We start from the raw sequence: 26,111 nt of genomic DNA on the forward strand, positions 1-26,111 counted from the left end.
GGTGAGGTATGAGCTGACCCAAAGGGGGCCAGCCCTCACAAGTACTAGGTGGAGGTCCCTAGTTCGGGACCCCAGTGGCGTCGGCCGCTGCCCGGGCTCGCGCGACCAGGGCCCGTTGGGCCTGCAGGTCAGAGCAGCCGAGCAGGGTCGCCTCCCAGTCCTCCCGGGTTGGATTGGGGTGAGGGGGGATAGCAGGGTTGGAGGGACAGGCCCACACCATGTGGTAGATGTCCGAAGACTTCTCCGCACAGTGCGGACAGCTGCCAGAGAAAGAAGGGTCAAAGTGTTTTAGAGCTGCCGGCACAGCAAAGTATTTGTATATAGGCGAAGCGGAAGCCGCTCCTCCGCCTTTGAGAGACCTTTACACGGGCGGGGATAAAGACTATGGCCAGATTGATAAAGTAAAGAAATGTCTTTAAACGAGTAAGCTGGAGTGAATTCGAGTTCCTGATCGTCGGGGTCGGAGGGGAATGTCCGGTGAGAGAGCGCGCGGGCGGCGGCGTCAGCTGCCTCATTTCCCTCAAGGCCCATGTGAGCAGGAGCCCAAACGATACGCCGGTGAGCGGGGTCCCCGGTATAGACGCTGTTTTGGAGAATGCGGTAGGCTAGATACGGTACCCGCTAGAAGCCCCAGGGGAGCAAAAAAGCGACAGCGAAATCTAATTCAATGAAGAAGTGGGAAGGCCGGCTGCCCTCCGGAATCCATTTTCCCCCTCAACCGCTTAGCTAGGGGGCTTCCCACTCCCCCACCGCCATCCTAGAGAAGAGCCACCCACCTCCGCCCGTCATCGCCCTTCAGAAAACTTCTGTGGCGTGTGTGAAGCCTCGGCTTAAAGTAAAAACTTTCATTACAGTAAAAACATCAAAGTATTCGTCAAGAGTAAAAATCTAACTACTATTATAGCTTTCTCGCATCAGGTTTCATGAACTTCCGGTTAGTTTTTGCCTCCTTCCTTTCTCTCCTCAAGCCGCCTCTATAAAAAGTGCCAAGAAAAACCGAAACAAACCCATGGCCCGTGCTTGAACTCTGGAACGCATACTACTTGTTCATGTAAGTGCCTGTTATGAGTGGTCGCGTCTGGGTTTAGACGCATGGTATTAGTCCCAATGTGGTAGCAGATAATACGTAGAGGCCGCAAGCAATGGCATCACCGCCACATTGCGCTGGGAAATGGGCTGCTGTACTGTCAACGGTCGCTGTAGTTAGACTGCCTGGCTTCATTAATACGCTGGACACAAGCCTGCAAGGCTGCCCACACATCGGTTGATTCAATCTCCGCTTTCCCACGTCCTCACGAAGACGCAATAACCCGAGATCTCGCGCTCGAAGCGCCAATCGCGGTTCTAGCAGTCAGCCCTGAATCTCTGTTTTCGAAGCTATCCCACCTCAACCGAGAAAGGAAAAACTTTGAACGCACCATGCATTAATGCCAAAACTAGGAGACCACCGCGCCGGGTACGTTCTGGCCGGGCAGTAGGAGCGCCTAAAGCCATGGAGGATCGAAGGTTGCACATGCTACGCAACAAATCCAGATACAAGAAGCCCATATGGCCAACGTCAGATGTTCCATGTCTCGGGGCTTGCCGAATTGTGAGAAGAAAACTCATTGTGAACAACTGCATGTCTTCGCGTGCTTGATGTCCACATTGTCCACCAACACATCAGCCACCATGCTTAATGAAAATATAACTAAAGGGGGGTATCAATGGATACAAAGACGCGTGCACAAGAAAAGAGACGTATGCAGCTGCCGCACGAAACAACCGACTCATGAGCGTCCTTAAGTATTCATATGAGACGCGCATTTATGACACCTTTGATCATCCTTATCTACCCTCTAGGTAGGCACATTACTTGTTAGATATACACAGCGACGTGTCACTTACACAGTTATCTTTCTGATTGATAGCATGAAAGGCTTCTAAGATTTCCTGCTGGTATCTGGTCCTTGCAACAGTAGCTTGGTTTGGGCTAGTTGGTAACAGTTCTTCGAAAACATAGCGCAAAAACGACACGGACGGCACAGAACTGCACGGAACAGGCGTCTGTCCCGTACAGTTCTGTGTCGTCCGTGTCCTTTTTGCGCTATGTTTTCGAAGAACTGTTACCAACTAGCCCAAACCAAGCTACTGTTGCAAGGACTAGATACCAGCAGGAAATCTTAGAAGTGTCCCGTCCAGTTCTGTGTCGTCCGTGTCATTTTTGCGCAAAGTTTTCGAATATCTAGTCCTTCTAGGAAGGCATTCGGCTCTTTATTGCAGCATGCAGCTGCAAAAAGTTAAAAAAAACCCGTGCCATTGTTCGAGCTCGTCACCGTGTTGGGGAGGGGAAGAACTAGGTATGAACGGGAAATCTTAAAGCCTTTCATATTATCAATCAGGAAGATAACTATGTGATACGTCGCTGTGTCTAACCAACAAGGAACCTGCCTACCTGGAGGATAGATAAGGATGATCAAAGGTGTCATCAATGCGCGTGTCGTATGAGTGTTTGCGTATGCGCATGCGTCGGATGTTTTGTGCGGCAACTTTATATTTCAATAAAAAGCACAGTTGAAAGTCTCTTTTCTTGTGTACGCGCCTTTGTGTCTGCTGGTGCCTCCCTTTTGTTAAATGTTCAAGATGCACCAAATGGCCCAAGAACAAGCTCTATTGCATCGTGCTTAATGCCTACACCTCGCACCAACAGCCTAAATCCGGACTGGTGTCCACAGTATTTGAGAAAAGTATTTGCTAAATTACCTACACCTGAGCGGCGTTTGAAGTGGTACCCAGAGAACGCAAAGACGTGCTGAGTATGACCTCATGATGCCCACATCAGGATGCTCAGACGTCCTCAGGTTGTCCCTGCCTGGTCCTCAAGCAGTCCTACTGGGATCCATTTGTCAGTCCGCTACGCATACTCAGGATGTCTTGAGGGTCATGTTTGGGGTCGTTTTCAGTACTACTCTAGGATTTGTATCGAGCTTTTTTTTTTCTCATAGAAGAGCCATATTTAAAGCTAATATATGAGAAGTTAACCAGCATAAGCAAAAAGAAGAGGCACAGCACGCCTTTACCATGTCCAGGGCCGCAGAGCCCTATAGCTCTGTTCGGAGTTGGATTCGGCGGCCTAACTGGAAAAGACGACAGTCCAAAAGTCTAAGCAGTCCAACTACATCATAAGCATGCAATGCATAAGACCAGGTTTAAAAGCAAAAATATCTTAAGATGTCTCCTCAAGGAATAAATTTCTTAGGTCACAATGGTTTACATCATTATATCATTATTTTACACGCATATTGTAAGTGCGAGATTTGGTCTGAGTTTAATTCCACAATATTGTCCTGTGATAGGAAGGTTGTAAGACATTTCAGAAATTTTCATCCTCTAGTATTCTAGCAAAATACAGACTTAGGACATCATTATGAGAACATTTAGCCATGATGCACTTAAATGGTACTCAGAATGTCCTGTTCAGGATGAGAACGTTCTGGCCATTTGAGGACGTCCTCGGGACGTTCGGAAGTGTCTAGCTACAGTTTTCCGCCTTTTATCGGTTCTATCTTCTGGGGAGCTTCGAAAAGACCCAGGATATACGCTTCATTTCTTTTGTTTGCCTAGCTATCCATCGCATCCGACCACGCGCACGCTTGGCGAAGATCGCTGTGCGAGGAGGGGCTGCGATCCCCTCGAGAAAGCGACGATGAGAGGGTAACCTTGGTTCGACATGGCTTCTCCCACCGCGGGTGTGGGATGACAAAAGCGCGATCGTGTGGGCGGTGTGGGAGGTCCACATCTCTGCCTCTGCGTGCCTGCTAATCCTAGGAGGAGGCGTTTTGATGCGGTTTTCTTCGGCGTCTCCAGTAGGTCAGACGCGGTCGCGGGAGCGGGGCTGAAGGGCGCGACCGCCGGCTGATGGTTTCCGGGTTCCCGCGTCAAGTCGTTAGCGGCGGCGTGCGGTGGGGGAGCTGTTCCACTTTGCCGCCGCCGCGGTGCTCGCGTCGTCAGGTGACCCGCGTGCAACCGGTTGGGCGCTGTATTTAAACGAGCCGCCGAGGAGAGGGCTCGCTTTTGTGCCTCTTGCGCCGCCAACATGAAGACCCTGGTCTGCCTGCTCCTCATCATCTCCCTTTCACTCGTGTGTAAGTAGACACCGCTAATTGCTGTGCGGCCGTTGTCAGACCCCCTCGCGAGCTTTCCTTCCGGCTTGAAATTGGCGTTTCAACTGGACACTGTGTGGCACGACTACGGGAACGCGTCGCACCGTTGGTCGGCGTCGTCAGCCACAAATGGAGGGAGTGAAAAAGCGCGCAGTTTCGTCAACGACGCTTCGATTATTGGCTATTCTTCACCGGACAAGCATACGGGACGTGCAGTTTGTCCCGTCTGCTTCTTGCGGAAAGTGCGCCGTTGAGGGGCGATCAGTTCCTCAAAACATTCAATTCTGGACCTTACGGGCTTTTCCTCAGTGGAAATTAGTCGGCCGCAGCTTACGAGTCATTCGTATGAGGCTCGTGTTCAGTAGGCGTCTCGAGTTCACCGCTCGCTTCGGCATGTTACGCTTATCCAGGAGATATATTTGGTCATTTGAGTGAGAAGCATGCTGGGGCTACACTGGTCAGCGAAGCAGCTAGACTCACTGTATTAATTTTAAACACAACTTCGACGCTGTTAGATCAAAGCCTCTACTTGATTTTTAGCACTAAGTGGTGTAAAGTGGACAATCGGGGCCTCATACCTAAAGAAAAGGGCAAGAAAACTTCTACAGGAATGGTTGCTGTGTTTTGTCATTTGCGTCAGGAAGCTGTGCTTAACGACAGAAGTTCATAAACCTTTCTTTGGCACCGCATAAGCCGCAATCGTCTTCGAAACAATCGGCTGGGATTCTCGCACCGTGTTGCCAATATCGTCGCGAACGTTATCTAATTATGATCCTATATCTCACGCTTATTGCGTTCAGCCCTTGGCGCAGGAAATTCTTGCATAAATTTTTGTGCAGTTCTCACCTGCCTTCCTGGTTTTTGTACAATTCGCGTCTCTCTGGATTCTCCAGCTCCCAATGCATTACAAAACTTCATTCGATTCGTTTTCAGCCCTATTGGCTTTCCCTTAGCTCGTTTTCTGGGGCGTGAGGAAAGTGTGGCACTAGTGGGTGACTTTCAGCGTCTCTAAGTCGCGTTCTGTTGCTGTTAAAAGAAAAAAACCAGCAGCGTGACGTGGCGCCGACGTCTCGTAGTGATCACTCTTTGATTTTCTCCTTAGCGACTTCGACAATCGCGAACAATGTGCCCGCGACCGAGTTCTTTGCCTGCTGACACTAACCTTCTTCAGCGTTTCTGATTCGTCAGATATCACCAGGCCTGCACGGTAGACTTTCGGCGGCACTCTCTCGGCTAAGCCTGCTGCGCTTGTACATGTATAGGCGAATGCGACCCCGATTGCAATTTCAGAATCATTGCGCGCTGTAAGCAGAAATGCGTACTTTACTAACGCAATTTGAGGTGGTGAGTCTACCTCCACTCTGAAGCGGCAATCTTGTACATCCCAGCGTTGCCGTTCCTATCAGGCGTGGCTGAGTGCGATTGATTTGGTACAAAACTTTCTTCGCGAAGAGCAGCGGACACAATCAACTTGCGCTCGAGATACAGGAAGGGCTGGACACGTGCGGCGAGTATCGACCTGGGCGACGTCCCAGTGGTACTGTTCCGATCAGAGATTGCGTTTTCTTTTCATGCGCTCTACTTTAGCGGAAAAGCCCCAAACGTCAAGTCCGGTTTCCTGAGCGTGGAATGGGGGCCAAAGGCGGGATAGAGAGCGGCATAAACATCGCCTGTCGTAAGCAAGCTCTGCATTGCGGTGCCGTCCGAGTCAGAAGTGCTGTTCGATGCCTGAATAATATCCATTGTCCGCGCATTGCACAAGGACAGCTAGTAACGAATGCGAATGCATTTACTCGCGCACAAAGAGCTTTGTAACAGAGTCCCGATGCTGAGTGCCAGACAGTCCGGAGAGAGGCAGCGATCAACGTTTTTCTTTCTGCGCGAGGAGGATCGAGTTCAGACGGCCCGCCCAGAGAAGATGTCTGGGTGGTGGGGCGAAATGCGGAACAGTGCCGCAGATGCATAAGAACAGGTCTGAGCTCACAGTCGCGGAGCAATGTACACTGCCACCTGAACGGGGCCACGTGTGTTTCGTGTCCAGGATGCAACAGAGGAGAGAATACATTTGTCTGATAGATAGAAGCAGCCACAGGCCTGCTGTATTGAGCCTCAATATTATTAGACGGTTTAGGTTTCAACAGGCGTAGTGAGTAACCAAATTCTCATCAAGAGAGAGAGAGGACAGTGTGTACTTGTGACGTCGCTTTTATTCGAATAAACAAACTGAAATATAACAGGGCATTCCTTTCCCTTATCACGGTCGTTTTCTTGCTGCATATGACAACCAGGCGGTAAGTGAAGGAGGCGTGAATTAACTTGTGGACAGACGAGCCTCCATCATCATGACGATATGACGATTCTTACAGATATCGGAGACGTCCAACGAACTCGCCGTTCGATAGACGGCTCTACGATAAAGCAAAATCCTGCCGTGCAGAATATCACTACAAGGATGAATATAGTGCCTGACGATGATCATGTGGCAATTAATTCTCTCAATTAATCGAACGCCACGGTTTTGCGAAGTATTCTTGCCAGCACACTTTGTCCCAAGGGCTGAACTCAAGTGCCTTGCCGATGCTTATTGCATGAGAAGAGTCACGTAAACACCCAAGACAAGAGCTTTCCGCAGTTTGAGTTTACTGGCAGCAGTTTGCAAGGTCTGCATGCGACACGCGAACCTTCAAGAGCGCAAGGGCGTAATTTATGGGTGAGGACTAGGCAGATTTCGTTTGTTGAATTTCTGTGTGGCTCGCTTCTCTGCGTGACAGCCCATTGAGAGTACACCAGTGTCTGTTGCACAAATCCCCCGCAGAACTGTTCGCAGTTTCGCTACAGCCTTACTGCTTATGTTCAGTTCAACGTAAAAACAACATTAACTTCACAGACTCAGCTTTTCTTTTTTTTTTCATGAACTAATGGAGTTTTTGGATCCCTCAACATTTGCAGACCCGTTTCGATAAATGACTCCTTTCCGCTCCACCTCAGGCAAAAGTAAATCAAAAAATACTTTAAAAGACAGTCGCCGTACTTGTGACGTCGAGATTTCTGGGGCGAAACCTTTTCCTTATGTGCAAGTGCAGTCATAGTTTGCTTCGCGTGTCTAAAAACAATCTTCAGGAGCAGATAAGTCTCATCTTGATCACCTTGCTAATCTTGGTCATCTCTTTCCGTGTGTGCACTCACACTCTGGAGTGTTGATCGCTTTACTCACGCGCTTTTATTCATAGCAGCCTTCGAGGTGCTGGAGGCCACAGCGCTGGTCTTGCCCCTCGCCTCGGTTTATCGGAACCACGAACTTTGAAATCTGTTGCGTTTCCAGTGTCACGTCTCGATCGCCACCTTTCCTTCCGAGGTCGTCGAGTCGTCGCTGCGGTGCGTCAGTAGTCGGTTATCAGTGCATCTTGCCTGATTATGATCAGATCTATACTGAGAATAACCTTTTTCGTTGTGACCTTTGCGCACCTCAGTGTTTTTTCCCTAACAATTCGGACGCAATAGGACAAACGCTTGCATCACATGTGCGGCCGTATGCTACAAGGCCAAAGGATAGCATAACAGCGAATTTTTATCATTGATAGCGCATATTTTGGCGTTTTTTTGTCCCTTTAACGTCACACGCAGAAGACACAGAGGCATGCTTTTCCGGCATACGTTCGAGTCTCCTTGGATTACGTATACATGAGATGGATTTTTTTATTACGTATACATGAGATGTATTTTTTTTTTGTGTTGATAAGTCTTTTTCCCCCTATAGTCCCTCATACAGGTGACATAACGTAGCATTGCCCGCGCCACTGGTTTAAACTGCCGTCAAGTTCTCTTTAGCACTGATGCTTCGGCCTGCCGGAGGATTCGGAGAAGGCGTAAACATCGAGGAACACCGCGCGCCATGGGAGGACCTCTAGCATCCAGTAGTTATGAAGCACCCCGAGGACGTAACCTGGCATACTTTATAATTAGTTCATACAAGAAGATATGGATAGAGTGGGGCCACTTTAAGCGTTTTTACTTTTATTCTTCACGTCTTGCCTCGCTTTCCTTGTTTTTCAAGCAAAAAAAAAATGCGCGCTTTAATCACAAGAGATTGCTCTCCTTGTTACCTTATTGCAACGCCTGGACTCGCAGGTTGAGGAGAGCAAATACTTTCGTTTTCTATAAATTTCATTGCGTAGGTCACACGTGGTACGGTGGAAAGTGTTTACAGGCTGATTCGCCTGGTGGGGATTTATTTTTTCGTAACTGCACGAATTAAGAGCCATTGCAATTTGGTGAAAAAGGCCTTGAATTGAAGCTTAAAAGCTGCATCTCACTTTGAACAAAGCTCTAAGCTGCGACTTTTGTCCTGGTTTAATGTTTTCACGGTAACTGCTCGGAAATTTTACACGCACCCAAACGGGACCTCGTGGCTGGTCGCGCCACGCCTTAGTGGCTGAGCTCACGCAGCGCGCAGTCACGAAGAATGCATGAGAAAGATGGCATGTGTTTCGAAATGCACTTGGCAGGTTGCCTCGAAAAGGCTAAGCAATGCTTAAAAAAGGAACAAGAACTGCAAAGTGCGCTAAACGTGGTTCGCGCTTAGCACATTTTCTATTCTACGCACATTTTTCCTCGCAGCGCTGGCAGCCCCGGCCATTGGTTGCGCCAGTCTTGTCTTCGTATCCACCGGAATCCGCCATATACCGTCCACAGCTATTCAGTTACGCTGGAAGCTAGCGTACACGACTATAGACACAGAGCTTTCTAACTAGACTGGCACACGCCAATGGCCGTGGTGTGACCCCCTGGGAGAAGCGTCTACCATCCGCCACACAAGTCGGCCAAGCTCATGTTTTTGACACGCATTAATCGAGAGTAGACAACGAAGACAGATACCAGGACACGCTGCAAGAAACAAATGACAGGCTGGGCGTTCTGCACGAATCGGTTTCAAGCCATGGGCAACGCAAAAAAAATTTTCGTTAATTTGTGATGTCTCGTTACTTCCTCACCTCTTACGTTTAGTGTGTTAGGGTAGTAATCTACCGCTAAACGTCGCAGCGTGGGCAGGATATTTGTCTCCTTCGTTCGCTTGATGTCTCCCCTGTGGTTCCGACCGAGGCACCTGCAAGCATTCTCTCGAGACTGCTTGGAGCAATAGCACAAGCACTTGTGAAACTTCAGTGAAAGGCAGTAACCGACACAAGCCTGATATATGGACCCCACGCGGCATGACAAACGGTGACCTCCGTTCCTTTTTACGAGGCTCGCTGCACTTTTTTTTTCGACTTCTGACGTGCCCTGCTCCAGAAGAGTGTAAACCTGGCGAGTTCGTAAGCATTCACATTGTTCGAGCGCTACAGACGACACGGATTTATTTTCTGTCTGTATAGCGCTTGAGGGGTGCAATTTCCTTCTTCCATGGCAGTACGTCTGCTCCCGCTCTCAGTAGCTCGTCTTTCCCATTAAGGGTCAAAATAAAAGAAATGTGTGCAGCTGCTTTATCAGGGTGAACCGACGCCCCCTCTGCGGAAGTGTGATTGGTGGAGCTGAAACGCACGCGCTTTGGTGTACCTTGGCTGAGTGTCGCTGTGTGTCTTCATTCAAGTTAAGCCCGGCGCTGTCGCGTTCCTTTCGGTGCGTCGTCCACTTGTTCCGCGACGCGGGGTGCCCGACACTTTCGCGAGCTCGAAGAGAGCGTTTCTCAGCCGACAACGTGCGCGGGTCTGCTGCCGGGCAGCTGGCAGTTTTCGATATTTACCCGGCGAATCGTGGTCCGCATGCGGTATATGAGCTTCCAGCGGAACTGGTCTCCGCCTTATCTTCGACACGCAAAGGACGGGGCGGAAAAGAAGCCAAGAAAAAAACGCCGAGGGGGGCGAGCGGGGCCGGAGATAGGTGGGATGAACTTTCTCGGATCGCGTCATGGAGGTCGCAGGGCGGCAGACCACCATCAACATGGCACGCACGTCAGCCGGCTCTCCTCGTGGGCGAGCTTTCTGGAACTCGACCACAGAAGCAGGACCTGGCACTCGCCGCCGCACTCTCTGCCCGACGGCTTTAGTCTCTGTTCCGTTTGTTAACCGGGACAGGGAATGCCGTTGCAATCGCTCGGAAGGAGTCCACGCAACCTCTGGCGCGCGCACGCGATGGCGAGATAGGGGGCCGAAGGCCATGACGGCACTCGCGGCCAGGGAAGCGCCGTACCCGTTATCCTTGCGCGCGTCAAGGCTACGCGCGGCCACGTCTCCTGCGCGCTTCCAGGGCGCTCGGCGAAGAACAGCGTGGGAAAGCGCGCGTCCAGCTCTGCGGTCGAACCCATCGGACGGGTATTAGCCGGCTGCATGGGGCATTTACCGACGATGATGGCGCAACGTAATTAAATAAAACGCGGAACTGGTTTGTGGGTTAGCGCAACAATTTCGCGTCCTTTCTCTCTTTGTATACCTCGAGGTTTGCAGCAAGGTGACATACTCCGTTATGCACTAAACGTCGCCTGCACTAACCTGTCTTGGCACGGATCGCAATAGCAACATTCCTCAGCATCGAAAGCACTGGGCAAACTTTGAGGTTTGCTGCGTCTCATGGTTAGTGTGCGTGCAACTACATTGTGCTTGCATTTTCTGCCTGTAGTAGTGACCATAACATACGAGGAAAGTGCGGCGCGTTCAGAAGACAATAAAGACGCTTGAAACTTAATTACGCCACGCTGCTAGTGCAAAAATTTAATTACAGAACCTGTTCTGAATACCCGCAACCGCTGTTTTTGGCGCCTAAAGAGCAAGCGCATCATAATTTCGATTTTTTTTACCTTATGTGCTGGTAGATTGTAGATTGGCAGATACGTTATCGCAGAACAAATATTCCGTTAGAAACTTTATTTGAGTTATATTAGCATACGCAGTGCAGTGATGTGCAAAAAGAGTAAGGCAACGTGACAACCGATTCGGTATTAAAATTTCGAACATATGCGCTTAAATACGAGAGTTTTATAAAACACGCAGAAAAGGCAGAAAGGTGAATAGTTAACTCTGGGATCTACTTCGCGCCAAGCACACAATATCCGCATAAAACTTCTGCTTTTTTGGTTTTTATTGACAGGCACCTCAAACGTAATTGCAGTACAGGATCAGGCATCGAACGTATGATTACCTTCATACTCACCAGTCTTGGCATGAGCGCAGAGGGCTGAAATGCGATGTTTCGTTGTGATGAAATGTCTGAGGTTACGACTCGGCAATTTTGGAACGCATCTGTGGGGACGCTTTCATCATTAGTGACACCGACAGATCTCAGTGACGCTTCAGAGGTGACACAATGAACGAATGCTGCTTCCACGAATTACGGTCTAGCGAGTTAAAGCCTTCACGTGCATAAATGAGGGACAGCTAGGACATGGAGCTAAATCTCAGATACGCAGGCTTGAGAAATACACGATGACTGAAGGCTGCAGCGCCCAGTGCTCACTTGTCAGTAAAGTGGCAATTATCGATATCCACGCATCTTTACCCTGAAGAAATATAATGCCTACTTGTCGTCGCTCAACTGACACCCGCTTTCCATCGAGCAGAACGGAGCGTTCCTATCATTCTTTCAGAATAGAGCCTCTGTATTGACCACTTGTTTCTGTAACTGGACGTTTTGAATGGAAGGCAGTCCTGAAATGGAAGGCACAAGGCAACGTCGGTAAGCTTCGTAAACCCTGTAGGTGCTCTCTCAAACATAAGGCGGCAATGATGCAGGTCTATTCGCGAAGCAGCCAGCTTGTACTAGTGTATGTTCCTTCTTTCAGCTGTGAAGTTCGTGGCTTTCTTCGATGTTCTTATACTGGGATAAAATAAAGAAAAAGGAAGAAGACAACAGAAAAGGGAAACGAAAACAACCTTTTCTGAGTATTCATAATAAGCACCTTCACTGCTTACCCACTAAAACAGGGAGAGAAAGGAAGGACACCTCCTGGGTGGCAATGTTTCGTACGTTTCACTTGTCAGCTATTCCAAGGAGCAAAATACATTTTTTGCGCGCAGTTTTCTTTGTAGTTGGACAAAGAAGACTGCCACATCTGGAGGCTAACTGGTGCTGCTGAGAAAAGGGAGCATTAGCTATGGGAGCAGAGAAAAGCCGCGTCTGTACTGGCGCACAGCAGAGTTTGTCCCACCTGGGGCAAGGGCATGGGTCTCGTAAACGCGTCCTAATTTCAACTCATTAGCAGCCGTCGCGAATATCGCGACCACCACTTCGTAGTCTGGCTCGTGCATCTGCGACCACGACAGAAGCTGATTCAAACTGGGGTTCAGTACTCAGAAGCGAGGTGGCAACCCTCAAGACTGCGACTTGGATGCAGCTCCTTCATATGAAGGCTTTGGTCGCGTCGTAAATTGAGCGCAAGCTTCAGAGCACTCGCAGAATCGTTATTCCGAAGGAAAAAAAAAAGAAGCTAAAGATCAGACAGGTTCCAAAGATCCGGTTTTCTTTACGCACGCAAACCTCCATTGCAGGTCTGCAAAACGAGCCCGCTTGCATGAAAGAGCTCGTGCGATTTTTGCATTTTTTTACTTCTCATGCACTGAGACGCTACAGCCAGACAACGGACCAATCTGTGCGCAGGCCATGCGGCGCACAACAAAGCTTGCAACCTGAAGAAGGACCCCGGCAACTGCGAGGACGCCTCCACCAAATGGTACTACGACAGCAAGACCAACGCGTGCAAGCTGTTCGTGTACGGCGGCTGCGATGGCAACGACAACCGCTTCGACACCGAGGCCAAGTGCAAGTCGGAATGCGTGCGTGAGTATGCGACCCCGTAGCGGAAAGTGTACGATGGTCTCGGTGGGCGTGACAGGGTATGCAGCTCATGACACAAGAAAACAACAACAAACAACAAAAAGTGCATGTGCTGTGCTCAGAAGTGTGCGGTCTTCACAATCTTCGCATTGAGTGTGTGATGCCAAGACTGTACTCTTCCTTCTTTCACTGCGTGGTGGTAGTCACGCAACTTACTTTGGCATTGTGGCTGCCACTAAAATTATGCCCACCCGAGTGTCTCAAAGATCTCCACTGTAGCCTGATGGTAGTGAAATCTAACACAAATGAATTATCGGCATGCCTCCAAAAAGAACTTTTAACGAAGCCAGTGCGTGCATATTGCGCGAAGTAACAAAGATCTAAGCACACTAATTAAACCTCGCGTAATGCTGAAAAACAAAAAAAAAATGTTGGACTTGGAGTTTGCTACGACGGAACGGGATTAACTGTGGGCCGTTGTGACTAGGATCAGTATCCAAGCGCTAACGTTTGCAAATTCAAAGAAAAGTTAAAAACAAGAAGTGGACACAATTGCGCTGAACTAACAAACCCATTTCCGAAGACAACTGAACTGCACCTTTTGTATTGTGGCAGACTGTTGACAAGCAAAAGAAGCGCTGTAAAATCGCCAGCTGACGTGATCGCAAAATGTGGTGTTGACTAGGCAGACAGTTCGCTTCGTAAAACGTTGCAGTAGTGCCCAGACGAAGCCTCTTGTCGAAACCTTGGCCAGAGGACAGAGGCTTCCTACCTCTCACCCGTTGTTCACCTTGCGCTTTCTAGGATGTCCATCTTCCCTCCTTTCTCTCCACTGCAGCAGTGCTGCGTCACACTGCGACGTGTTCGTATTGCGTTACTGACGGTGTGGTCGGAAGACAACTGGTCCTCGCTGCATCCAAACAAACATCAATCTGCACTTTCAGGGTTGCTGTCCTGCTTCCAGTAAGGGGCGCCATATCACAGAATTATTAGATGCATTTATCAACTAGACATAGAACAGCTATTCAACCTGTGTCCTTCAACCACACCGACAATAGGCGCTCCCTTTTTCTCTGCTAAGCTTGTCTGTGAAGGACCCATATCTGCTGGTATCTGAAGGCCATTTTCTTCAAGACGCTTCTGTGTAACGTGTAACATGGTCGCGGCTGGGACAAAACAGGAATAATTAGAGGCCTGCGGGAAACGGCTTTGTTCTGCACGGGTCTCAACTCAGAAACTCAGGTGAAAGAATGGTTATAAATGACTAGAGTTGGGCGAAAAGGTAGCGGGACGCACAAAGGCAGGATCTAGTCGCCATCGTTGTCTCTTTAACTGGCTGCGTCCCGTTATCTGGCGCTACATCGGACAAAAAATGGTTTTGTGATGCTGCCTTCACGAAGTCTGAGCTCGGAGGAGCCAATACTTTCGGAAGATTGTGCCTTTCTTAAAGTTGCAGGACCCGTGTACACAAGCATAAACTTCTCAGTACCTCCTCCTTCTTGCCCGAATAAGCTATTGCAGAATCTGGTCACGGTACCTGATGTTCTTGCAGGCATCGACATCGAAGATCGCCTCAACCTGGCGCCTGCTGGTCGTTGTAAGCAGGTGTTGGACTCCCACAATGGCCTGGTTAACGAACAAGGCCCTAGGGAGGGGTGCTGCGATTGAGTCACTGTCTAAAAGAGTATACAATCGAACGTGTTTCCTTGTAGGCTGCCTTCATGAGCTGACTGCCGACTATCGCTTAAGGTGGAAAGACTTCGTTCGTCTGCTGCCCAAACAGGCTCCATGCTGGTGGGTCACTGCGCGCCACTTGTTCTTCGCGGCCATACGAAGCCCTCTCATCCGCTTCACCGCAGCGCGCGAGCGCAGCAACAAAATGCTGGCAGCGTCGAGCGTGCACTAGGTTTCTCGGCGGACAAAGGGCGCCAAAAGCGAGCTGACTTTAAGGACCCTTGTAGCTCAACGAGAACTGTCCTCTTTTAATCACTAACGCTACTTTTATTTTCTGATGCACAAAAAATCACGGAGAATAGCTCACTGATGAACAGCAGTGAAGGCATTAGAACAATGGAACAATAAACTCGTCCCATAGTTTTTGAAGAAGGTTGGAATATTATTTCATTTAGTCTTTATTGCCGCCTATAGGTTCTGAATGAAAAAATATGATTATCGTAGGCACAGAGTCAAAGGTAACTGAATGCGGCTAGTCATATAATTTGCAGTGCTGGATTCCACAAAGAATTTAAAACGAACAAACTGACACAGGTTTAGTGGCAAAAAAACAATGACCTGAATTCGGACCTACTGATAGTTTTTCAACATGTTAGCTGGCCCAAGGTATTTCGTTTTCACGAATTATGTTATTTATTCACACGCAGTTGCTGCCCTGTCTAGTTAAGAACGAGGCGAAGAAAAAACACTTCCTTCGGTACTTTCACCGAGTCAGATGATGGGAATGCAGTCATGGCTTCTCGGTTTGCACAAAGATAAGCAATGCTACCAAGGGCATTTCGTGCGCCATGTTTAGCACCTGGAAAATGCGCACTTTGACTCCGCAGTAAAACTCTGTGCACCTCTGAGCACGGAAGTGCTCTATTACGCTCCTATATTTTGATGCTGATTCTGGGTTGCTTCAAGGGCAGATGAAGGGCAGCTTACCAGAAACATGCTTACAGAGACACGTCGGGCCTGCAAGGGACGAGGGTCACTTGCAATTTGCGCCCGGCAGCACTCGAAGGCGTCCACACGCCAGCTATTTAATTGACACGCGCTTGTACTAAACACCCGGCAGATTAATAAACTAGAAAACCCTCAGTTATCTAACAAGACGAGCTTTCCTCACGAGAGCACTACACTTTCCTGCTTGAGCTTCCTGCGTGCAACTGAGACGCCTTCATCAAAACATGCAAAACCTTGTCACCATGGCTCTAACCGAGTTCGCTCAAAACCCGTACTCAAGCGATGGCGAAACTCAAAGGAACAGAATCGGAAACGTGGCACTACGAGTAACTTTAGGCCAGGGCGGAAGCGATTCAGAACATCACGATGCCATTCGGCACTAAAACAGTGGAGACGCGTAATAGTAAAGGCGTGTCGCCCTGCGCACTCGCACGTGGATTATTCTCTGTACAATGTGCAGTACGGAAAAGCCTTTAGACCACGTGGTTGGTATACACTCGCGCAACGCGCACACCGGGTCAAGCTATGACCACGGAAAGAGTTCCAGTAAAAGTGGACGACAGTCGCAGTGTTTCCGGTTTTGTTTTGAGGGATTTCCTCGTCGTACGAGTCACATCCACGCATGTGCGCCTAACATCACTCACAAAACATTGAGCATGTTCTGAAGTGGTATCGAGGGTATTTACGTAACTTTCATCGCATTTATTTATAATATGCTAATTTAGTTTTCTTATACCACTGAAAAACAGCCAATTTGAGTGCGGCATCTTAATCACACAAGCTGGCGTGCATTGAAAACATTCACATTGTAGACATTTCGCTCTCAAGCGACAAAGAGAAACAAGGCATAGAGAAACATGGATGTTAACAATTGAAAACGCATGCTCAAATGAATCAGATCGGGCACGACAATGCACTTTCAGTCTGGTAATGTGAAAAAAAAAATGCGTTAAGCAGTGTAAACAATCTTACAAGCCCCATTTAGAAAACAGTTGAACCTTGTGCTTCAGTATTATTAGTTCTGAACAAGTTCATGTGCGAAAACAAAAATAAGCGAGATGTTTGCAGCCTTACATTTTTCACTTATTTTTTTTCCACCTTTTGCCACATGTCCTCTGACAACTGGTGTCTCAGAGCGTTTTTTAACAGCAGAGCAGTTAATAGCTGATGACTATTTTTGCACCATCACTTATGTTTCGAGGCTAGCCAGGTATTTGTTCTTTATAGTTCCTAATAGTCAATTTTTTTCCGTTTTTTTTTAAACAACATGCAGCACTCAAAAGCTTTTCCTTGCTTCCTTGTAAATATTTTCTTGTTACGAGCTTGGCATTCTGATCAGCCGATGTAAGGTGAGCGGACTCTGTTGTATTTCCGAGGCAGCACACAACCAAGTTAATCGAAGCATGCAGTTGACAGATATTACACCAACCATGTAAAAGGACGTAGCACGTTCCGGTCATGATTAAAAAACTGACGGCCAGACACATCCAACCCCAACAGCTTTAATATTTACAAATGGAAGGTTGACGTCTGTAGCAACGTCACGTCGGCAACCAGAGATACTACTTGGACTTTTCGCCAAGAATGGGGAATCCTTATGCTATCCTAAACTTTCTACCCATATCTAGAGTCTTGATTTGACTTTCAACAAAGTCTTCTTCTTTCTCTTCTGCCCAACCAGGCTGAAATGCTGAAATGGCGGCTTTCTTAGCTAGCTCACCCCGAGGGAAGAAGCTCAATGAAGAGCCTTTCAGCACTATTAATTATCGCTTCGAGTTTCAGGAATGAACGCTCATATCGGCATGAGACTGAATCTATGAAGAATACATAGGCATGGTCAAATTCTCTCAGGCGACGCGTTTTTGGCAGTAGAGTCAGGATCGTGGATTCACTGGTACGATGCGGACGGCACACTTCTAATTTGCAAGGGGTTCTATCGAGGCACCCGATCTTGGGTGCAGTCGCGGCCGCTTCGGGTTGGGCTGTATGCAAAGGAAGCCTTGTATGATAAACAATCATTGCATCAGAGGCTGAACACGCGCCTGTCTTTGCGTCACCATATATAGAGTTTCGTTCCTATTCAACTGGGATATTTGTCGCCTATGCGACTCATTTTTTCTGAGTATAAGCACTACAAGGTCGCTGTCTCTCATTACCCATAAAACAGTGGCTTCATCGTCTTCCATCGTGCACAGGTTCCTGCCGAACAAACCATATGATAAACGTAAGACAGGAACAATATTTAATCAAATTGTATGGCGCTTTTGTCCACGTAGATGAACGAAGGGAAAGAAAATATTGCATGGTTAAATACAGCCGCATATCAGTAAGTTAACCCAAAGTTTGTTTTTCAATCGCTCAAGCTTGAAGGTAGAGTAATATTCTAAAAAAAAAAAAGGGATTGCAGTGTGCACTCATTCGCGTTTTTTTACCTGCATCGGTCACAGTAAAGTAACTTATGACTTAGGGCGCGACGAAAAATTGGTATTCCGTCTAAAGGCGACTGCAGCCACAATAGCGCTCTCAAACATCTTCCATAAACGATGGAAGTGGGAGGAGCAGCGCAAGAGCAACGGAATAAAGGAAGAACAAATGCAAGTGCTGTAAAGCGTACACAAGTGAAATCCGTCACACGCGCCAAACTCCTTAACACCCTCTTGTCTCAGTGAGAGCACAACGGCACGCTTCCATGTTTTAATCAAGGCCGCAAAGAACAGCTTGCGCAGTGAGCTTCGTCCCGGACACACAGCACGTCTCACAACCGCGCGTCAAACTTTTCTCAGTCAGGTACTCAGAATAGGAGCGCCATCAGATAGGGACGCAAGCAGGAAATGCGAGGGCCCTACAGTCTGCACAAGGCCCTTCCGAGCTCATAGTTCAAACGGAATCGGGCTGCAGGTACCCCGACGTAGCTCGTTCACGCCGCACTCTGAAACGAGAGAGGGAAGAGACGCTGCTTACGGGGGGGCAGGCGCACAATGCGCGGCATTGCGAGCAGGCCAGGGCAACTGCGACTGGCCTCGAGGGACCAACGCTGGCTTTTTTCTTTTGGCCCAGATCCCCACAAGACGACCAGCGGATAGGGGCGGCAGCAGCAGAGCCAGCCTCACTGACGGCAGCGGCGATCCGGTTCGACACATTAAAGACTGCTTGCACATGGTCCTGGTCCGAGTCTGTGCCTCTCACCAGAGCTGATGGTACGCGTAATAAGGGTACGCCCTCCGGGCAACAACAGGGCCCGACTGGACGCGGCGAGCAACGGCGGGAATCCTCGCGCGCTCGATGACCTCGACCGAGCTCGTAGACTCTGTTACCACGCTCGCCATGGGCTGGCCGCCGCCGCCGCCCCAGTACGGGTACCAATAGTTCCAGGGCCACTGCACTGGGCTTAGCTGGCGCCCCGAGGGCTGCCGCAGCACCTGCACCTGCCGCGTCGGACTCAGCTGCACCACCGACGTCTGGCTCGTCGAGCGCCGGGAGCCAAGCGCGTTCTGATTGCCAACCATGTTGAGCGAGACCACGCGCTGTACCTGGCGCCGACTGGCCGGAGCGGGGACCGCCACGATCTGAGGTTGTCTAGGCTGCATCAGCTTCTGGGGAACCCTGATCTCAATTGTGGACGTCTGCTGCTGAGGTGGTGGTGGCGCGACGACCGCCACTGGCTGCGCCACCTGTTGGCCTTGCGGGATCTGGATGTGCAGCGTCTCTACAGTGTGCGTGGGTGTCTTAGCCGGCTGCACCACCACTGGCGGCGGCGCCAGCTCCTGCTGGTTCGGGATGCGGATCTCCAAGAAGTCTGTCTGGTCCACGGAGCCCGCGGGGCTGTCGCCCGTTCGAGTGGTCGTTATACGGATGACGGCGTCCTCCGAAGCAGTCTTCGGTGGCGTCTTTGGTGGCGTGGGTGCGGGTGTGACGCTCTTCGCCGGTTCCGGAGTCGTTGTCTTGGATAAAGAGGAGTCGGACGATTTTTCCGACTTACTCTCCTCTCCGTCTTTCTTGCCTTTCTTTTTCTTCTTCTTCTTTTTCTTGCCCTTCTTTTTGCCTTTTTTCTTGCCCTTCTTGCCTTTTTTGCCCTTCTTTTTGCCCTTCTTATTCTTCTTTCCACCTTTCGCGGCCATAACCGCCAGCAGAGTAGACACCACAGCCGCCACTACAAGCAGAAAGACAAATGCTAACAGCGAGTCCACAAAACCATCGCATGTTGCGCTCATGGTCTTGTCCACCACATTGTACACAGGCCCGCAGTTGCCGATGTGCCGATCAATGGTCGGCCCGTGAAAGTACTCCTTGTAGTACTTCGGCAGCATAGTGAGCAGCATGCGACGGTAACTGGTGACAGCCAGGCGTTCTGTAGCGTCCTCCAGGTCAAGTCTTTCCCATTTTTGAAGGAAAAGTGAGGTCTTGCGGCGTGTGCTTTCGCTGAGTGAGCGCTCCTTAGAGAGACTTGTGCGCAGCGATGTGATGAACGTCGTCACGTTGACATCGTCAGCGCGCAGCATGGCGACGTGCCGGTCATGGACGAGAAACGACGGCATCCGCTGGGCCAGCTTGAAGGGCTCCATGTCCAGCGAGGGAGCTTTCGAGGTCCTGTGGCCAGCGTCCATGTCTTGGCGCACTTCGGCTGGTATGCTGAGGTCTGCTAGCGTGGCGTCTCCGTGACTGCATTTACTCAATATTTCACTGGGGTGTATGCCACGAAACATCGAGGCTCGCTCGTTGAGGGGCCAAAGTCGTACTGCAAGCATGTTGAGGACTGTGAACGATCCCTGCCTGTACGCATCGCAGAGGTAGCACTCGCCCACTGCGCCGTATGGAAAGAGTTGTAAAGCTACGTACAAGGCCAACACCACAAATATGTACAAGAAGAAAGCACAGTAAATGAGCGCTACACCGGACACGTGCGACCGGATGTTCCGTTCCTCAGGCTCCTCTTCAAAGTTGAACTGTGTCATGGCTGCTATAGCGAATGGCACGAGAACAGCGACGATTAAAATGAAGAAGAAAGGTACAATCCCAAACATCGCCGTAGAGCGGAACCTGTCCCACCAGCCAGTTTTGGAACCGTATGACATCAGTCTGCTGAATGCTCTGTCCAAGCCGTTGAGAGTCTCTTTCAGTTCAGCTTGCGCGCTGGCTTGCATGCTTTCGTGGACTTCTTTCTGCAGCCTGTGAACTAGTTTTCTCCTCTCAGTAGCCGTGTTGTTCCCAACCAAACTGGCCACCCGGTCACACAGCCGTTCTCGGTAGTCGTTCACTCGAGCGAGACTTTTGCTCGTCTGCAGAAGGCGGCGCCCCTGCTTCTGAGCTCCATCCTTCACGAAGAGCATGCCTATCTCCCGTACGCTCTGGGCGCAGTCGCTGACGTTGATGGCGTTGTGAAGCATCAGGTCACTGTGCAGGCGAGCTTTTAGGAACCGACTGAACGCTTTCTGGAAGTCGTCCTCAAGTTCTTCAAGGCGGCGCCGTTTCTTGCGCTCGGCTGCGTCCATCTTCTGGTTGATGGTGTTGGTTACGAAGGCTGCAAGGTCCTTGGCTGCCATTTCTTTGACAACAGGCAGGGCGTCGATGGCAATACTAAGGTCACTGCTGCTTTGATAGAGCAGAAAAGCCAACACAAAGTCTACGGCTGCCAGGAACAATGTCATGGACATGGTGATGGTGTAGGCAGTCTTGGAAAATGGCGTAACCTCCTGAAAGTCGTCTCCACCGCAGTATCCCGCCCAGCGCGCTGCCACGACGACTACACCGCCGATGGCCACCAACGCCAGGATAGCGTTGCCGATCTGTACTACCATGCTGATGCCATGCTGGTAATTGTCCAAGATATCCAAGAAACCGTTGGGCTCCCTCCCCAGCTCCAGGAAGAAGTTGATGTCCCGGGGCCTATACTCCAGCTGGCTGATGAAATTGCGCATGTAGTAGACGGGCGCCTGGTAAGGATGAACCGGATTCACGTCCATGGTGTACGCCAGTTGACTGGACTCCTGCGCCGGCGGCCCGGGACCACGACCCATCAGGCTGCCGCTCTTGAGCAGGAGTAAAAGGGCCACCGTGACAAATGCAGTTGTCGAAGTGGTCATTTTAACCACCAGCTACATGGGCCGCGTAGCCGCCGCTGGACTCCAGCGTTCGCCACGCGCGGCCCGGCAGGCGCGAGAGAAAAATGGGCTGCTCTTCTACTTCCTTCTCTACGAGGACATGTGCAGCGCCAGATGCGGCCTATAATCGACGCTTGAGATGGAGAACGTGCAACAAGGCACGTTGCGTAGATGAAATTCTAAGCAGAAAAAATCATTAGAAAAAATTCGCCGACGATTGCGCTTCTCGGTAATTCGATTTTTGAGGGCAGCTGCTGCGGTACTCTTTCTTTTTAGAGGTCTGCCATGAGGCGTAAGTTCAGAAAGGGGGAATGGAATGGAGGATATCGAAAGTTAGAAGAAGGATCAGTTTCGGCGATGTAGTCGCATAGGCTGCTGGTGTACTGATTGTTCATAGTCCACTTCACACAGTCACCTTCGCGGTTCCACCGCAGGCACACCTCCCTGAGGAGCCGTTTTCTAATAGGGGCCGTCGGTGGGCAAGTCCACAACAGGTGCCGCACATCACAAATGTCCGGTGCGGCGGCGCAGTGACGGAGGCGGTTCTGGGTTTTGACTTGGGCAGCTCGCATAGCGTTCCGCCGCCGATGAGCCTCGCTTCAGGCGAACGGCCAGCGCGCTTACAGAGCGCGCTACTGTGGTGCCATCTTAGCCATCTCTGGGGAGCGACGCATTTCTTATCGGTGATATCATCGGCGAGCAGACGATGGCGCGCGCTACTTTCCTCTTCACGCTGCTGCTATTCTCTCCTCCTCCGCTTTCCTCCTCGCGCTCTCTTTGCTATCACCGTCTTTCCTCCTCCGTTGCGCTCCGTGCGTCGTTACGCCGAGGCCGAGGCACGCCGCTCAACGCAGGAGCGGGCGCTTAAGAGCTGCGCTATATCATTATATTTCACATTTGTCGCAGCTTGCAACTTCTGAGTGTGTGTGTGTGCGTGTGCGTGCGTGCACGTGCGTGCGTGCGTGCGTATGTGTGTGCCTGCGTGCGTGCGTGCGTGTGTGTGTGTGTGTGTGTGTGCCTACGTGCGTGCGTGCGTGCGTGCGCGCGTCAGCTTCTTCGCAAGTGTCGGTTCATCACTCGCCATATTAGGACTGAGAGATGCTGCACGTACCAGGTATCCGCTCTGCTGCGATGGTGCCAACATTTGCATATATCATATTTTTTTCTGACTTCATTTCGATTCTCTACGAAGGTTGCTCTTCATAAACTAGGTTCCTCACAACCCTGTTGGCAGGTTGTGACGACATCCGATGGTCACGTGTCCTCTCTCGACCAATCATTAATTTAATTGCCACCTGCCACGGTGGGCGCACAGGCCTGTAGACAGGCTGTCACATGCCGCGATTGAGAGGCTGTGATGACGCCACAGGGTCCGTGTCCTCAACCCTAATGCCATCGCATTAAAAGCATAGCCGAACAAGGAAATGCGCGGGGGAAGTGTGGTAGATGTGTTCATTGGTATTGAAATGCATGTTTTAACCGCACAAGTAAGCGGGGACACAGGAAGAAGAGACAGGACAAGACGCGGTGTTTCCTCTTCGTGCGTCTGTTTGTTTGCGCCGTTACAATATCAATCAATCAATCAATCAATCAATCAATCAATCAATCAATCAATCAATCAATCAATCAATCAATCAAATCTTGTTTATTTCACAAAAGTGAAAAGGGGAAGGGAAAGCTGTACAAACACAGTTTGAGTCCTCTTCAAGCAACACTCACAAAGATATTTGATAACGGTGCACACAGGTTATATAATCGTCAAACCACAATTATTTACCTGAGCAACCTGAGGTTTTCCCCTCCCTTGTTCATTTTGTGATCGCCAAGGACCATCTACCACACCCTCTCTCTACCAATGATACACATAGACATTTATAGGGTAAATAACAGGGATATTGTTACAAAGAAAATGTTAGAACTGAAACGTCATTCACACATACAAGCACGGGTGATACCTCACGATGACAAAAAATTTTCAGTGATTACAAAAATATTAAAAAAACGTTGATTACTGAAAGATGTCACGTCTGCGTCCCTTAAAATGAAATCATTGAGCATGCTAGGTAATGCGTGTGAAATGCGTTTCCGCCCATTCTCTGCCCATTCCGCCCATGAAATCTTCCAGAACACTTGATGACGATGAGGATAGAAGTTAGAAGTACAATACAGTTTGAATTTATTTCCGTAAGACATGGTGGAAACGAGGTAAAAACCGCATTTCGCAGTGGGTCACGCGACAAAGTACCTAAATACAGCCTAAGCAGAACAAGATAGGCGGACATAAGACAGCAAAACGTTTTTTTTTTATTTTGACAAAAATAACTGGGTAAGTAGGGCACACAGAAACAAAGAAGAGAAGTATTCTAGTCATACATAAGTAAGAATGGCAGCGACCAAAGAATGACATGAAAACAAACTTATAGGAAGATAAAAACACTTGAAACACGTGAAAAACAAAATTACCACTCTGAAGGCAGTCGGATGATGAACAAATAAGAGAACATACCTTAACAAACGTGCTCGTGATGCAGTCAATCGCGTGTGAAAACTGAAATTATTAAAGTAGGAAGATTTTTCCGAGCTTAAACTGCTGTACCGTTAAAAAACAGCCTTAAATTATTTTGTAGGCAGCCAGAAGACATCAATGTACTATTTAGGTAGGTGTTCAGTAGATGAGGAATGTTCTAACGTAGAGTTCGCGTTGCGTAATTTGTGCGATCAGGATAAATTTTCCAATGCACCGGATTTCGTGCGTCGTGACTTAGTGTTTTTAATGGAAAGTTCTGCTAGGCTCATTAGCATATTAGGGTTTGCATTGCGTTCTCTTATCAGTGCTGAACATAAATTATAGCTATAGATGTCTTCAACCCGTACTAATTATAACTTTGGAAAATGTTCTTCTTTACTGCTCTCATATGGCGAGTATAACTCTTATAATTTTGCGTTGTGACCTGACAAGCTTTTGTATGTTGCTTGTTGTGGTCGTTCCACAGACCGTAGTGCAGTAACTTAAGTGGGATAAAAAAAGAGAATTTTACAGAACCAACATTATGCTTCTTGGGATGATGATGATGATAGTGAATTCTAATGGCGCAAGGGCATCTGCGGCCGAAGAGCGCTATGGCACAAGGTATTTGCATTTTTTCAAGGTAGGGGTCAAAGACCCATTTTCCTAGCATTTCACCCTAATTAAGCCGAGCGCCAGGCCAAGGGAAAGCTTGCACCCATTGCATCACCGGTGGGTACCCGGCGGCACTGGGGATCGAACCTCGCACCTACCGCGTGCGAGGCGGATGCTCAGCCACTAGGCCACCGCTTCTTGGGAGGAAATGTCTGTGTTTATATTGAATGTCCTCCACTGATGCAAGCTTTAATGATATATAATCTATATGCTTGCCCCAGGACATGTTTAAGGTGAATACAGCTCCCGAAGTTCTGAATTCAGGCAAGGTTTATATTTCATTGTTGTTCAAGGTTAGTGGTATAGTTCTCTGCAAGTCCGCAAAAATTAATAAGGCTTCTTGACCTCTCCTAACTGCACTTTTAAAGGTATTTATTAGTTTATAAGCATACACGTCAGTAGCCTTTATTATGCTGCTTTCATAGGAGAGGCTGTGTGTGTTCTGCAAAGCAAAAATTTTGTACAGCCCGGATAGCTTTCTTTTGCAACAAGATGAGCATAAGCAGATTATGTGATATGTTTCTCCAGATTAGTGTGCAGTAATTGAGATGTGAGTGAAATAAGGAATTGCAAAGGAGTCTTTTTGTATTGGCTGGCAACAGATTGCGGCACCTATTAATATTCCAACGGCTTTCCGCGCTTTTCAACAGACTATATTTGCATGTGCGTTCCGGGTCAAATCCTCCGAAAATACTACGAGGAGAGTTCTAACCTATTTTTATCTTTTTATTTCAAAGCAACCTAGTGTCCAGTACTAGTCGCCAAGTCGAAGGAGGGAGATATATATTGAATGATTGCAGGAGAGGTGTGCCTGGCAGTTGACCTGGCATGCTACTCCAAATGAGGCCGCCTGCATGTGTTAAATGTGTGCACTATAGCAAGAAGTGGAATGACGCACGGGTCATGCTTGCGCAGAAATGGACAAAGTAACCTGACAAAAAGACGCGACGACCGAAAACTAATGGTGGCACCGTGCAGAGGCGAGATTACGAAGCGATGACACCGCCACCAGACTGGAGACAAGCGCGACATCATTGGTGTTAGATGAATCGATAGGGCCTTCGCTTTGTTGTCACTCGTATCATTCCTGCGACCCGTCCCTGGGCGTCTTCTTGACAGACTTATCACTGCAGACTTTTCACCGTGACAGACTTATCACTGCAGGGATATTTCGCGGAAGCGACACGAAAGCAGCCCTCGGGGACAGGTGTTTATCTCGTTGCTGGTTCATTTTCCTTGTAGCTC

At 49.1% G+C, this 26,111-nt stretch overlaps 1 protein-coding gene and 1 pseudogene across 2 annotated transcripts; one reads left to right on the forward strand and one right to left on the reverse strand.

The window, feature by feature from the left end:
• Positions 1-4,021: 4,021 nt before the first annotated feature.
• LOC149349557 (tabkunin 2 pseudogene) lies at positions 4,022-14,811 on the forward strand (annotated as a pseudogene). The gene is made up of 3 exons (XR_016289415.1): positions 4,022-4,124; positions 12,729-12,908; positions 14,618-14,811. The product of XR_016289415.1 is annotated as a tabkunin 2 pseudogene (transcript).
• Positions 14,812-18,769: 3,958 nt separating this feature from the next.
• LOC149349558 (uncharacterized) lies at positions 18,770-21,667 on the reverse strand. The gene has a single exon (XM_089576793.1). It carries the CDS (start codon positions 21,665-21,667, stop codon positions 18,770-18,772), a length of 2,898 nt encoding a protein of 965 aa, XP_089432919.1.
• Positions 21,668-26,111: the final 4,444 nt, after the last annotated feature.

The sequence above is a fragment of the Amblyomma mixtum genome, chromosome 3 (genome assembly GCF_055824585.1).
Source record: "Amblyomma mixtum isolate Tamu chromosome 3, ASM5582458v1, whole genome shotgun sequence".
NCBI classification, from domain to species: domain Eukaryota; kingdom Metazoa; phylum Arthropoda; class Arachnida; order Ixodida; family Ixodidae; genus Amblyomma; species Amblyomma mixtum.